Source organism: Rhincodon typus, chromosome 10 (genome assembly GCF_021869965.1).
Source record: "Rhincodon typus isolate 14 chromosome 10, sRhiTyp1.1, whole genome shotgun sequence".
Classification (NCBI taxonomy): domain Eukaryota; kingdom Metazoa; phylum Chordata; class Chondrichthyes; order Orectolobiformes; family Rhincodontidae; genus Rhincodon; species Rhincodon typus.
In genome coordinates, this window is record NC_063341.1 from 42,351,541 (window position 1) to 42,367,338 (window position 15,798).

At 43.3% G+C, this 15,798-nt stretch overlaps 1 protein-coding gene across 1 annotated transcript in view; it reads right to left on the reverse strand.

Moving 5' to 3' along the window:
* Positions 1 to 15,798, reverse strand: part of agbl4 (AGBL carboxypeptidase 4) — a 690,087-nt gene that overhangs the window by 660,220 nt on the left and 14,069 nt on the right. The window contains exon 2 of the mRNA XM_048602285.1: positions 15,620 to 15,742. Coding sequence (XP_048458242.1) covers positions 15,620 to 15,742 — 123 coding nt within the window. The remainder of the gene's footprint in view (positions 1 to 15,619; positions 15,743 to 15,798) is intronic.

Sequence of the window (15,798 nt, forward strand, 5' to 3'; positions counted from 1 at the left end):
GGAAGAACACAGCAAGCCAGGCAGCATCTGGAGGGAAGGAGCAGTCAGCGTTTCGGGTACAACCCTTCTTCAGGGCTGAAGAAGGATAATACCCAAAATGTTCAGTGCTGCTTTCCTCCAGATGCTGCTTGGCTTGCTGTGTTCTTCCAATCTCCTGTTTGTCCACCTTGGATTCCAGCAGCTGCAATTTTTTTTGTCTCTAACCTGGGTGCCCTAGTGTTTGTTTGTTAGTTGATGTTGCAGTAATTTGATAGGGGCTTTATTTATATATAAAAACAGAGCTGGGTTCTTCCCCAGTGAGGAGTTGACTTCTAAATAGGGAGGGGTCCAGAGGGGAAAGCTGGAAACTGATTATTGTGATTATTGTGAAACTGATTATTGATTTTTGAAGAAGGGTCTAGGCCTGAAACGTCAGCCTTCCTGCTCCTCTGATGCTGCTTGGCCTGCTGTGTTCATCCAGCTCTACACCTTGTTTCACCAAAAATCCACTCTGCTTTCCATGTTGAGTTTTCCCGATGGCTAGTTTGAATGGTGAGTTTGGCAAGATCACAACCCATGGCAAGTTGGATTGTTAACAAGTCATTTAACAAATAATGAAGAATGTCAAATGGAAACTGGCTGCTCCCTGACAAGAATCTCATTACCCTTGGGTAAAGCAGGGAAGTTGCAGTGAGATGTTGCCTACAGCGAGATGACTAACTCACCTGATTCTACCACTCATCTTGCCACAGTCCATGTCATTCAGAGTCTGGTGGAATTCTGCACTAACTTGTTTAACTCCTTTTGCTATTTGAAGAAGGGAAAGACAAATGTTTTTGTGGAGTTATTTAATGAAAAAACAGAGTGCATGAGAGCAATATTGCTGATGTAATGCGACTTACAAAAGGCATTCAATACAGTGACACCACAAGTGCCATGAGAAAAGTGTTATTTTCCCTGAAAGTGGCCACACAGGTAGCCAAGGTACCTGGCATGCTTGCCTTTATCGCCCGGGGCGTGAAGTACAAGAGTTGGCAAAACATGTTGCAGCTATATAAAACCCTTGTTAGGCCACATTTGGAGTATTGTGTGCAGTTTTGGTCATCACACTAACAGAAGGATGTGGAAGCATTGGAGAAAGTACAGAGAGAGAAGGTTCACCAAGATGTTGCCTGGTCTCCAGGGCATTGACTATGGGGAAAGGTTAAAAAGACTAGGATTGTTTTCACTGGAACAACGGCGGCCGAGAGGAGACCTGAAAGAGGTCTATAAAATTATGAGAGGCATAGATAGTGTGGATAGTCAGCGGCTCTTTCCCAGGATTGAAGTTTCAATTACAAGGGGGCACAGGTTCAAGGTCAGAGGGGGAAAGTTTAAAGGAGATGTGCGAGGGAAGTTTTTCACGCAGAGTGGTGGCAGCCTGGAAGGCACTACCAGAAGAGGTGGTGGAAGCGGGCACATTGAAGATATTTAAGAGGCACCTAGATGGGTACATGCATAGGCAGGGAATAGAGGGATACGGATCGAAAAATGGCAGGTTTGTTTTTAGATTAATTAGGGCATGATGGTCGGTACAGGCTTGGAGGGCCAAAGGACCTGTTCCTGTGCTGTACTTTTTCATTTGTTCAAAAGTTATAGCCCATGGAATAAAAAGGACAGTAGCAATGTGAATACAAAATTGGCTGAGTAACAGAAAACACAGCAATGGCTAACGGATATATGATAGACTGGAGCAAGGTGTGAACTGCACTTCCCCAGAGTTGGTGTTGGGATCCTTCCTTTTCCTTATTAATATAAATGATCTAGATCTTGAAATGCAGTTGACAATTTCAATGTTCAACATAGGCTTGCAGCTGTATGTCATAAAAAATACAAAAATGCCTCAAAAATGTTTCATTTTGAGATTGGCACACACTTCAACCTACTTTGGTGACTTTTTTTAAAATGAAGTGTCTTAGTTTATTGCTACTGACAGAATGAAGACTATAATCCATATAATCTCCATGGCACCGGAGACTTTTTAAGAATATGGGCATTGTTTCTGGAGGTATTTAGAGAAATTGTGCATTGTAAGAGTTAATGTCCTGAGCTTTGGTTGAAAGTGTGGGCTAGATTTTTCCAGGGGGGCAGAGGCTGTTAAACCGGAAAATTTGCATAACTGAGTGATGTGCTTATTGCCTCTGTGTGATTTTTCTTGACGACCCTCTCAGTGAGAAACCTGCTCATAGGAAAGAAGTGGAACATTAAGCTAGCCCATTATTGACCCAATTAAGTGGTCTATTTGATCTCATGCAATTTTTCCAAACACATACAGGGTCCACGCTGTGTTAGAACCTCGACCAAGCTGATGAGACAGCTGGATGCCAGTGACAGTCAAGTGACGGGAACTAAATATTTTTGTTAAAAGAGGAATAGATGAAGTAGAGCTAACAGACTTACCAGTGAACAAGTCAGATGCCTTATATTATGAACACTATGCAAGCAATGAAGAAGGGAAAGGAAGAGAAACTTACTTTTGCTAATCTTGAGCATTGTAACTTGAGGTTATTTCTGCATCTAAGGAGGTTTTGATTGTGGCTGTATCAGAAGAGTAAGCTTTCAACTTAACTCGGCAGTGGAACGAAACAGCTGTACAGGAATGTAGATGGCACTTTGGAGCAAAGGGATGTAGAGGTACTCACCCAGGGGAAGGAAGCAGGAGACAATACATATGGAATTGGCTAGGTCTCCAGAGGATCAGCTTCATGAGTATTTGGACCAACAGTGACCGCAATTCTTGCCTGTTTCTGCTGTAACCTTTCTAGGCAGTATCCAAAATGATGCCTAACAGTTGAGCCTGTTCCTGCACAAGTATAGATGCAGCAGTCTTCACTGGGTTTTCAAGGCTCCAAAATACACAAGTCATTGTTGAATAGCATTTGAGCAGATATAGAAGGGTTAAAAGAATTGCAAACCACGCAGTAGAGATAAAGAGATGAATCTCACAGTTTGCTGGCAAAGTGTAAATTGCATGGACTGGAGGAACACAGCAGGTCAGGCAGCATCAGAGGACCAAGAGAGTCGACGTTTTGGGTGGGGGTCCTAATGAAGGGTCCCGACCCAAAACATCAATTCTCCTGCTCCTCTGATGCTGCCTGACCTGTTGTGTTCCTCCAGCTCCATACAGTATTGACTTTGACTCCAGCATCAGCAGTTCTTGCTATCTCAAAGTGCAAATTGTGTTGAGTTTTCGGAGAACGATTTGCACTGAGGCCAAGCAAGTTTTTATAGAGTCATACAGCACAGAAACAGACAATTCGGTCCACCATGTTTATGCCAACCAACAAACATCAAACTACATTAATCCTATTTACCTGCACTTGGTCCGTAGCCTACTATCCCTGGCATTTTAAGTACCCATCCAGATGCTTCTTACATGTTGTGAAAGTGCTTGTCTTCATCACCCTGTCAGGCAGCTTGTTCCATACGTGCTGACAGCTTCAGGGATCTATGGACCTGTTCTTCAAAGTCTCTTTGTTCCTTAGTACTCATTAGGGACCTACTATTTATTGTGTATATTGCATCAGCTCGCACTTATTGGGATTGAAGTCCATCTGATGTTGCTCTGCCAAATCTACTAGCTTATCAATATCAGGCTGTATCTTGAGACCATCCTCCTTGCTATCAACACCAATTTTTGTGTCATCTGCAAACTTATTAATTATACCTTCTGCATTCATATTGTTAATGCAAATAACAAACAGCTAGGATGCCAGCTCCGAACCCTGTGATACACCATAGTCACAGGCTTCCAATTACAAATCATTCCTCCACCATCACCCTTTCCCTCCTATTTGTAAACCAATTTTGGATGCAGCTTTTCAACTGGTCTTGGATGCTATGAGCTCTTAACTTTTACGCCAGCCTACCAGTCAGAGGCCTTACTTAAGTCCACATAAACCAGGTCCGGCAGCATCTGCGAAGGCAAAAAACAGAGATAACGTTTCAGGTTCGGTGACCCTTCCTCAGAATTGATGGTGGCTGGGAAAATGTCAGATTATATGCAGAAAATAAGGAGGTGGGTGGGATAGGGAGTAAACGATAGGATAGAACCCAAAGAGAGAGAAAGACAGTTAGACTGACAAAGGAGTTGCTAACGATCAGACTAGGAGGGCGAATAGTTGTTACTGGAGACTGTTGGTGACTAACAACAGGGGGTATGTAATGGCAGGCTATGTGGTAACAAGGCCTGGTGTGTGGGGTAGGGGGCTGGGACATGGGAGAGGTTAGGCTCTAAAATTATTGAACGCAATATTCAGTCCGGAGGGCTGTAGGGTCCCCAAGCGGAAAATGTGGTGTTGTTCCTCCGGCTTGCGTTGGGCTTCGCTGAAACACTGTCTCTTCATGGGGGTACATGGAACATTCTTCGTTCCACTGCTATTCCGGCCCCCACCCACAACTCTTTCACCGATACATCAATGATATCACCGGTGCTGTTTCCGTCTCTCGTTTGGAATTGGAAAACTTCATCAATTTTGCCTCCAATTTCCAACCCTGCCCTCACTTTCACCTGGTCTATCCCTGACTCCTCCTTCCCTTCCTCGACATTTCTGTTTCTATTTCTGGGGATAGACTGGCCACTGACATCCACTACAAACCCACTGACTCCCACAGCTACCTGGACAACACATCCTCACACCCCACTTCCTGTAAAGACTCCATCCCATTCTCTCAGTTCCTCTGTCTCCGTCGCATATGTTCAGACGAGGCCAACTTCGACAATGGAACCTCCGAAATGTCCACCTTCTTCCTCAACCAAGGATTCCCCAGCTCTGTCGTCAACAGGGCCCTCAACCAGGTCCGACCCATCTCCCGCACTTCTGCTCTCACCCCTTCTCTTCCCTCCGACAACAGCGATAGGGATCCCCTTATCATTACCTACCATCCCACCAGCATCCACATCCAGAAGATCATCAGACACCATTTCTGCCAGCTCCAGCAAGATGCCACCACCAGACACATATTCCTCCTCCCCTCCCTTGTCCTCTTTCCGCAGGGACCATTCCATCCAGGACACTCTGGTCCATTCTTCTTTCACCCCCAATACCTCCCCACAGTCCCACGGCACCTTCCTCTGTAACCAGCGAAGGTGCAACACCTGCCCATGTACTTCCTCCCTCCCCAGTATCCAAGAACCCAAACATACCTTCCAGGTGAAGCACCACTTCACCTGCACTTCCCAGAATCCAGTCTACTGCATTCACTGCTCACAATGTGGTCTCCTCTACACTGGGGAAATGAAGTATAGATTTGGCGACCGCTTCACAGAACATCTACAATCTGCTCCAAAAAAAGACCCTGAACTACCTTTTGCCTGCCACTTTAACACACCACCCTGCTCCCTGGCCAACATCTCCGTCTCCGGCTTGCTGCAGTGTTCCAGCAAAACCCAATGCAAGCTGGAGGAACAACACCTCATTTTCCACTTGGGGACCCTACAGACTCAATACTGAGTTCAATAATTTTAAGCCCTAAACTCTCCCATGTCCCAGCCCCCTACCCCACACACCTTGTTACCACAACCTGCCATTACACACCCCCTGATGTTAGTCACCAACAGTCCCCATTAACAATTATTCACCCTCCCAGCCTGATCGTTAGCAACTCCTTTGTCTGTCCAACTGTCTTTCTCTCTCTTTGGGCTCTATTCTATTGTTTATTCTCTACTCCACCCACCTCCCTGCTTTCTGCATATAAAGTGACGTTTTCCCAACCACCTTCAGTTCTGAGGAAGGGTCACCGGACCCGAAACGTTAATTCGGTGTTTTGCCTTCACAGGTGCTGCCAGACTTGCTGAACTTTTCCAGCAACTTTGTTTTTGTTCCTGATTTACAGCATTCGCAGTTCTTTCGGTTTTTATTCTGTGTAAACCACATCAGCTGCACGACTCTCCTCAATACAGTCATCTTTCCAAGAAAAACACAATTAAATTAGTCAGATAAAATCTTCCTTGAACAAATCTGTGCTGACTATCACTGTTCAATTCCTAACTTTTAAAGTATTGATTAATCCTGTACTTCAACATTTGTTCCAATAATTTCCCCAACACTGACGTTACACTAACCAGACCATACTAACTGGACCCATTCCTGCTGCCCTTCTTGAACAAAGGAACCACAATAGCTGTCTTCTAGTCATCTGGCAGTTCACCTGTAGCCCGCTAGTATTACATACGTCCACAAAGGCCCCAGCAATCTCTTCCTTTGCCTCCCATAGCAGCCTAGGATACATCTCAACAGGCCTTGGGGATTTATGCACCTGTATGCCCACAAAAACATCTAATACATCCACCCTATTAATCTTATTGTGTTCTCAAATCTCACCATCACAAATAATATCCCCAGCTACAATGTCTTTCTCCTCTTTGGCTCAATGCACAGATCGCCTCTTTGGTCTCCAATAAATTCCTTTCTTTCCCCGGTATTTCCCTTACTCTTAAAATCCTTATAAAAACCCTGAAGGTTTCCTTGATCTCATCTGCCAAAAATATTTCAAGGCCCCTCCTTTTCCTCTTAATTTCTTTTTAAGCAACGTCCTCCACTCTCTATACTTTTGAAAGGCCTTCTGTTTTTAATATGTTGTACCTGACATATGCTTCCTTTTTTTTTTTCCTAATTTAACTCTCGATATCCTTTGACATTCAGAGTCCCTGGACTTCTGCCCTTGCTTTCACTCTTACAGGAATATGCTGACCCTAAATTCTCACTACACTCCTTTTAAAAGGCTCCCACTTTCCAAGTGTCTTATCATAGTTTACCAAACTTCCATATTAATTAGCATTTGAGCACTTGAGATGAGAATAATTTTTGCTCTATCTTTTCAGCGCTGGTCCTGCTGCGATTCACCAGAATTTAACATTCTTGCCTCTGGCACCGTATTTAAAAGACCGTCATGCACCCAAGCAAGCACTATCAAGCCAGAGATGCCCTGCACAGTTCCAGACGTTGGCCTAGAACATGGCAGTCAGGTAAAATCAGTGTCCCACTCTGCAGGCATGGTTCTGGAGCTCCTGCAGATGGGGTGACTCAGTGTAGTAACTTGCTTTTCTCAAAGGACGAACAGTAGAGGCCGCAATACCAGACCATGCCTGAATGCTCCAAGGTTGCCACCCAGGATGAAACAGCCACCTGGAAGAATGTCCTTCTCCACTCTGCCAATGTCAGAGCCACAAACTTGTCTGCGATATCTCACACCCACTCTATCTCTGCTATTGTACCAACCTCCCGCCAAGGCTCATGTTCTACTACTCCAGCCAATACCTTCAACGTCTTCCTATCCCTTCACCTTCACCCACCCAACCTGTGACACTACACACGCTGCACACCCTCTGCATGGCCTACTCACTCACTTGGGAAACCTCTCCAGCCATACCAATAGTAATAAATGTGGTACCCACTCTCATCAGTCTCTCTCTCTCTCTCATTTCAGGAGCAAATCAGCCCACAATTAGGCAGAAAGAGTCAGGACAGGTGGTGTGCTGCCAGTCATTTCAGTTCCTCACCTCTACTTGTGGAGGATCCTAACTCTGACCACCACAAGCAGGGCCTGGACTAGTACCAGAGGCTTCTCTTTACTTGCTGTGCCAGGAGCCCCTGAGCAAAAGCTACCCCTATTGACTGTACTGAGGCCTGCTGCCAACTACAGCAAGCTTCCTGGCTTTGTGTCTGCACTAAATGGCACAACAAGACAGTAGTAGTACAAGCCTGGTATCTCGGGTTAAAGGGTGTAAATTGCAAAAAGGCAATACAAGGCAGGGATGTCATGAGCATCCAGGTAGCTCAGAGTAAGTAAGCCCTAAGACAGCAAGCAAACAGCCTGGCAATGTGGCCTCATCCAGGCCATGAGCTGTGTATGGATCCCTGAGCCTCACTTGTTCTTGCTGCAGCATTACAATGATAGTTGCTAGTGCAGCCCGAGATACATGAGAACATAAGAACCAGGAGCAGGAGTAAGCCATCTGGCACTTTGAGCCTGCTCTGCCATTCGATAAGATCATGGCTGATCTTTTCATGGCCTCAGTTCCACTTACCCACCCTCTCACCATAACCCTCAATTCCTTTACTTTTCAAAAAATTATCTATCTTAGCTTTAAAAACACTCAATGATGAAGCCTCAGCTACGTCATTGGGCAAGGAATTCCACAGATTCACAACCCTTTGGGTGAAGAAGTTCCTCCTCAATTCAGTCCTGAATCTGGTCCCCCTAATTTTGAGGCTATGCCCTCTTGTTCTAGTTTCACCCGACAATAGAAACAACCTCCCTGCTTCTATCTTATCTTTTCCCTTCATAATTTTATATGCGTCTATAAGAATGCCCCCACCCCACCCATTCTTCTAAATTCCAATGAATATAATCCCAATCTATTCAGCCTCTCCTCATAAGCCAACCCTCTTAAGTCTGGAATCAACAAAGTGAATCTCCGCTGCACCCCCTCCAGTGCCAGTACGTCTTTTCTCAAGTAATAAGGCCAATCCTGCATGCTGTACATGTGGCCTCACCAGCACCCTATACAGCTGTAACATAACCTCCCTGCTTTTAAACTCAATCCCTCTAGCAATGAAGGACAAAATTCCATTTGCCTTCTTAATTACCTGTTGTACCTGCAAACCAACCTTCTGCAATTCATGCACAAGGAAACCCAGGTCCCTCTGCACAACAGCATGCTGCAATTTTTTTAACCATTCAAGTAATAGTCCCTTTTACTGCTATTCCTACCAAAATGAATGACTTCACATTTATCAACATTAAATTCCATCTGCCAGACCTTCATCCACTCACAAACTATCTACATCCCTCTACAAACTTTCAGAGTCCTCCGCACACTTTGCTCTACCATTCATCTTAGTGTCATCCACAAACTTTGACACACTATATATCAAATTACCTATGTAAATTATAAACAACTGCAGTCCTGGCACCAATCCCTGAGGCACACAACTAGTCACTGCTCATCAACCAGAAAAATACTCATTTATCCACACTCTTTGCTTCCTGTTAGTTAACCAATCCTTGATCCATGCCAATACGTTGCCTGTAACATCATGCACCTTTATCTTATGCAGCAGCCTTTTGTGCGGCACCTTGTCAAATGCCTTTTGGAAATCCAGATACACCACATCTACTGGGACCCACTGTCCACTGCACTCATAATGCCTTCACAGAATTTAAGCAAATTAGTCAAGCATGACTTGCGTTTCATGAACCCATGCTGCGTCCGCCCAATGGGACAATTTCTAACTATGGGTCTTTCCTTGATGATAGATTCAAGCACTTTCAAGTTCTGAGGAAGGGTCACCGGACCCGAAACGTTAACTCCGTTTTCTCCTCCACAGATGCTGCCAGACCTGCTGAGCTTTTCCAGCAACTTTGTTTTTGTTCCTGATTTACAGCATCCGCAGTTCTTTTGGTTTTTATCTACAATTCCCCATCTTTTGTCTACCTCCTTTTTTGAACAGTGGCGTCACATTGGCTGTTTTCAAATCTGCTGGAACTACCCCACAGTCCAGTGAATTTTAGAAAATTACCATGAGTGCGTTTGCTATTATTCCCGCCGTCTCGTTTAGTACCTTGGGATACATTCCATCAGGGCCAGGAGACTTGTCTACCTTTAGCTCTATTAGCTTCCTCAACACTACCTTAGTCCTATCTTCCTACCTTAGTCTCTTCGTCAATTACTGGCAAGTTATTTGTGTCCTCCACTGTGAAGACCAACACAAAATACCTGTTCAATGTCCTCATTTCCTGTTATTAATTCCCCCTTCTCATCCTCTAAAGGACCATTGCTTACCTTAACCACTCTTTTTCGTTTTATATATTTATAGAAACATTTGTTATCTGTCTTTATATTCTGAGCTAGTTTAGTCTCATAATCTATCTTTCTTTTCTTTATAGCCTTTATTGTGGCTTTCTGTTGACCTATGAAGTTTTCCCACTCTCTTCTAGTTTCCCACTGGTCTTTGCCACTTTGAATGCCTTATCTTTCAATCTGATAGCCTCCCTTATTTCCTTAGAGATCCATGGCTTTCCTTTTCACTGGTATATACTTTTGCTGAGCACTTTGAAAAATTGCTTTGAAAGTCCTCCACTGAGATCCATCATTGAAGTCCAGAAGCATCCTGTAAATGGATTGGACATGTACCATGAAGGCTCATAGAGGCTAGCACATGTGGGATATCAATGTTTGTGAATGTGCGGTGAGTGTGACCAGTACCCATGGAACATTCCAAAAATGAGTCCCTTTCCTTTTTCTTCATGTTTATCTCCACTACGTAGCTTTTCTTTTCTCCTACCCCAACACCTCACCACATCCTCTTCCCTACATGGAGACTGGATTCAAGAAGCAAAGCAAATGGGCTGAGTCTCACATCAGAACAAGTGCGGCCAAGTCCTGCGACAGAGCAGAGCGAACAGGCCGGGGCCTGCGGAGGCACCGGGCCAAGTCCAATGGCGCAGCAAACGGGCCGATTCCCAGAACAGCAGTGGAACAAGTCCTGGAATGGAGGTCAGCACATGGAAGCAGCATGGCCTCATGCTCTGGCTAGCGAGCGCATACTGGAACTTAATCATTCTGGACTTTTTCAACTGTTCCCATGTGAATCTACTTTTTTTTACTCTGTAACTACACGTAAAACTATCTGTACCTAGGTCCTCTGTACCTAAGATGGTGCCGAAAGATGACACTACAAAATTGCCACTGCACTCATTTGAGTGCACATGACAATAAAGACTATTCTATTCTATTCAGATGTTGGTGCTCAGTGTCCAATATGGAGGTCTTATGAAGGAAGCAGCGGGTTTCCACGTCAAGTTTCTTGGTGGCTAGATTAAATAACCAATTTGACAATTAATAATGTGCTTAACAAGCAATGATCATCAATTGAGAATCTCACCACATTTCTCAAGAAAAGCAAACAAGATGTAATGAGACAATATTGACATCAAGAATGTATCTCACCAAATTTATTTTGCCAGAGCTCTCATTCAGATCATGTTAAGATTCCACCCAATTCTCTGTGATGATACTCTGGCTATAACTGGCTAGATAAGAGAGAACCAGATGAGTGAAATCCATCCAACATCAACAGAGTCTAAGGCTGCAGGCAGGTCAAGAAGGAGAAGGATAGAAAGTTTACTTTTGTAACAGTTACATAGGTATGTATGTTTCATTTCTGATTTTGATAGGATGTCTTGATATTGTAAGCAAAAGCCTCATTGGAGTGATTCAAATATGGAGTTCTAGGAAAGACTGATGTGATTTGGGAGATGACAGCATGTTTTAAAGGCTTTGGACAGAAAATGGGGGTTAGGGTTGTGGGCAAGGTTGTTGACTTGCTCGCCGAGCTGTCGTCTTCTTGTTTGTCACCATGCTAGGTGACATAATCAGTGGAGCCTCCAATGAAGCGATGTTATTCTACTCCGCTTGGAACTTATACTGTCTGGTCCGTTATGGTGAGCAGTGTCATTTCTGGTTTTGATCTGTATGGGTTTGTATATGGGATCTAATTCTATATGTTTGTTGATTGTATTACGGGTGGAGAACCATGCCTCTGGGAATTCCCGTGCATGTCTATGTTTGGCTTGGGCTACTATGGTTACCTTGTCCCAGTTAAACTGATGGCCTTCATTGTCTGAGTGCACCAATATTAAAGAGAGTTCGTCGTGCCATTTTGCTGCTAGTTGATGTTCGTGTATTCTGATGGCTAGTTTCCTTCCTCTCTGTCCGATGTAATGTTTGTGGCAGTCGTTGCATGGTATTTTGTAAACCATATTGGTTCTGCATATTGCGAGAAAGGGGTCTTTAATCCTTGTGAGTGTTTGTCGTAGAGTGGCTGTGGGCTTGTGGGCTACAATGCTTCCTAGTAGTCTTAGGAGTCTTGTTGTCAGTTCTGATATGTTCTTGATGTACAGCAATGTGGCCAGTGTGTTAGGGTGTATTGTGACCTCCTGCTGTTGTCTGTTTAGTAGGCATCTGCAGATAAAGTTGCGGGGATATCAGTTTATAGCAAGGATTTTGTATAGGTGCTCTTCCTCTTTCCTGCGTAGTTCTGGAATGTTGTGGTGTGTCCTGGTCCATTTAGATAGTGTCCTAATGCAGCTTTGTTTGTGGATGTTGGGATGGTTGCTGTGGAAGTAGAGGATTTGATCAGTGTGGGTTGCTTTTCTGTATACTGAGTTTTTGAACTCCCCGTTGATCATATACCCAACTTTAACATCCATAAACAGTAGCTGATTGTTGTTTTCTTCTTCCCTTGTGAATTTAATCCCTGCAACTATGCTGTTGATGAGGTGGTGTGTCTCTTCTAATTTGTTGCGATTAATAATTACAAACGTGTCATCTACGTACCGGTACGTAGACGACACATTTGTCACTACTAAATGCAACCGGTGCATAGACAATGGTATGAGTGTGAAGATCTGAAATGGAAAAAGCTACATCTCATGCTTTCTATTTCTTCAGAGATCACTGATTCTTGCAGGATGTTTGGCCAGCAGCTGTATTATCTTATTTAAGATTAAGAAGACAGAGAATGAGAAAAAGGGAGAATAATGTCAACAGGACCCGAGGTACAAGACCCAGTGAATGCATCCATCGATCGATAGACAGTACATGAAGAGGAGAAGGAGGTCTTCAGCATGGTTGAAGAGTCTACTGAGAGAGGGTGTACCAAAAGACTTGCAGTTCCCTGCAGGTCAGTGTAAAGCAGTGTCAGAAGCAGCTTAGGATGGCTAGGGAAGCTGTCACCTACATCTGCCACCTCCTCAGGCAAATCTACATGATTAGGAAAGAGTGCTACACCTAAATACCACTATGTTCTTCAGGGAAGGTGATGGCCTAGTGGTATTATCACTGGACTGTTAACCCAGAGACCCACGTAATGTTCTGGGGACCCGGTTTCAAATACCACGGAATGTGAATTCAATAAAAATCTGGTATTAAGCATCTCCTGATGATCATGTCAAATGTTGGAAAAACCCATCTGGTTCACTAATGTCCTGTAGAGAAGGAGACTGCCATCGTTACCCGTCTGGTCTACATGTGGTTTTTAATGTCGTTAACCACATTAAAAACAGGTAACAATGGCAGTTTCATATCATTGAATCATAGAATCCCTACAGTGTGGAAACAGGCCCTTCGGCCCAACAAGTCCACACCAACCCTCAGAGCATCCCACCGAGACCCTTTTCTCACAGACATTAGTGAACCAGATGGGTTTTTCCAACAATTGATATGGTCATCAGGAGACTCTTAATACCAGATTTTTATTGAATTCACATTCCACTATCTGCCATGGAGGTATTCGAGACCGGGTCCCCAGAACATCACGTGGGTCTCTGGGTTAACAGTCCAGTGATAATACCAGGAACAAAAACAAAGTTGCTGGAAAAGCTCAACAGGTCTGGCGGCATCTGTGGAGGAGCCGGTGACCCTTCCTCAGTGATAATACCACTAGGCCATCGCCTTCCCTAACAAGCATAGTGGCATTTCAGTGCAGCACTCTTTCCCAATCATGTAGATTTGCCTGAGGAGGTGGCAGATATAGGTCACAGCTTCCCTAGCCATCCTAAGCTGCTTCTGACACTGCTTTACACTGACCTGCAGGGAACTGCAAGTCTTTTGGTACACCCTCTCTCAGTAGACTCTTCAACTATGCTGAAGACCTCCTTCTCCTCTTCAAGTACTGTTTATCAATCTATGGATGCATTCACTGGGTCTTGTACCTCAGGTCCTGTTGGCATAATTCTCCCTTTTTCTCATTCTCCATCTTCTTAATCTTAAATAAGATAATACAGCTGCTGGCCAAACATCCTGCAAGAAGCAGTGATCTCTGAAGAAATAGAAAGCATGAGATGTAGCTTTTTCCATTTGAGATCTTCATACTGTCAATCCACCCTTTGGGGCCTTACCAAAGTGCTCATGTCTAGGTGATAGTCTTATCTACTGCCACCTACGCATGGTGAGGAATATTCCTTCATAACTGATTTTTCCCTGCCATGATGCTGCCATGAGCATGATCTTTGCAGCACTGACACTTACGCTGCTTTCCAAGCATGTGCCAATTAGCACATTTCCTACTTTTGGTACATAAGCATGTGCGAGCTTGAGGACTATGTATTTAACATGCAGAACCTAGTTATACATTACTGCATACAGCTTTCCATCTAGTCTATTTTACGTCAACAACAAATTTCATCCTCCCATGTTCTCTCGGGCTGCAACTTAAAATCAGATGACCTTAATCCCAAACAATAAAATGTTTTGTAGCAAGTAGTTAGAATTTCCAGTTTGAAAATAGGGTATGCAGTTTTATTTATAACAAGCAAACAAAAACGTCTTGTTTATAAATCCCAAGTTTAAAAAATGCATACAACCTTTGGTAATTTTATTATCTATTTAAAGATGAAAACCCTTCAAAGATTAAACACAATTAGAAAAAGGTCATGACATGGCTGGACCATCTAACAAAAAATTCATTGAAAATAAAAATGAGCCTCTAAATATCAAGCAGTAACCTCCAAAAATCAAAAAGGAGACTTTGACAAAATCACAGTGAGCGCTCGGAAAAAAATATTTTGACTTCTGCTATATGCGTAGGTAATGCCTGCTGCAAGCTGTGCCCCTCTGCTGTTCTCTCATCCCTGCTATTCAACTACAGGTTTATCAACAGTAGGCTACTGCTAGTCCACTCTCTGCTGACCAACTGCAGTTTTTTTTGAAAAAGAGACTGCTACTATTGCTGTTCATTTCGCACCTCAGACAAGGTCGAATCCAAGGCAGATCATGTGTCAGACATCCTGATGCGATTCAGAAAACCTTCAAAATATAGATAGTGAGCTCCAAGCCAAGTGTACTACAAACGTTTATGACAATTAAGTTAGAAAGCAGCTGTGTATAATGAGTATTTATACTGCAAATACTACAGTATTTGCATTTCTAAACTGCCCTCTCAATTACTGTTGCATCTTTGCTTTGTTTCAAAGAAGCCCAGAAAACCAATATACACAACATAAATATGACCTCAGCTTTGCTGAAATATCTCTTTGATTCAGTAATTGCCAGTAAATTAATAAGGAATTCTTGGGCCATGCATGTAATTGGTTAAACACATTGTCACAAGTTGGCAAAAATAAAGACTCAGGACTCAGTTGCAAAATGGTATTTTTGGAATTTAACAAGCTACCAAAAATAAAGTGCAGGTAGTCTCCAATACCGTCTTTAGCCAGTACAACCTTTCTTTCAGGGCACTTACCTGGTGGATCATATGGGGGCAACTGGGCAGAACTGGCTGACAAGTCTATTGTTATTTTCTTTTCTATTAGTCAACTAGATTGGCTCAGGTTCACACGTTACTACCAAAACTGATATTTTATTGTGAACATTAACACGAGAACTAGCTTCAGACTTTGTTTAAAGCAGGATATTTTTAAAAACATCCCTTGATTTAAATTAATGTTTTTCAATTGGTCTAACATGAGAGTTAATTTTCCATTCCAACAGGGAAACCTATTAAACACAACATTGCCTGACCCAAAAGCTGAATATAAAAATGATACAAACATGTTCTTGATTTGCAAGAATTATTTCTCAGAATTTTGGACTTACCGCTTTCAAAGCAGGCATCAAATATTAAATGTCCCTTCTTAGGATGTCCAGTGTAACCAGTGGGAATGACGAGAAACTTACTGACATTCCCAACTACCGTATCTTCACCCCCATTTTCACTACCTGCAGAGGACAAATTAATTCAGTTAAGCTTCAAAATATTTATTTAATTCTTTTCT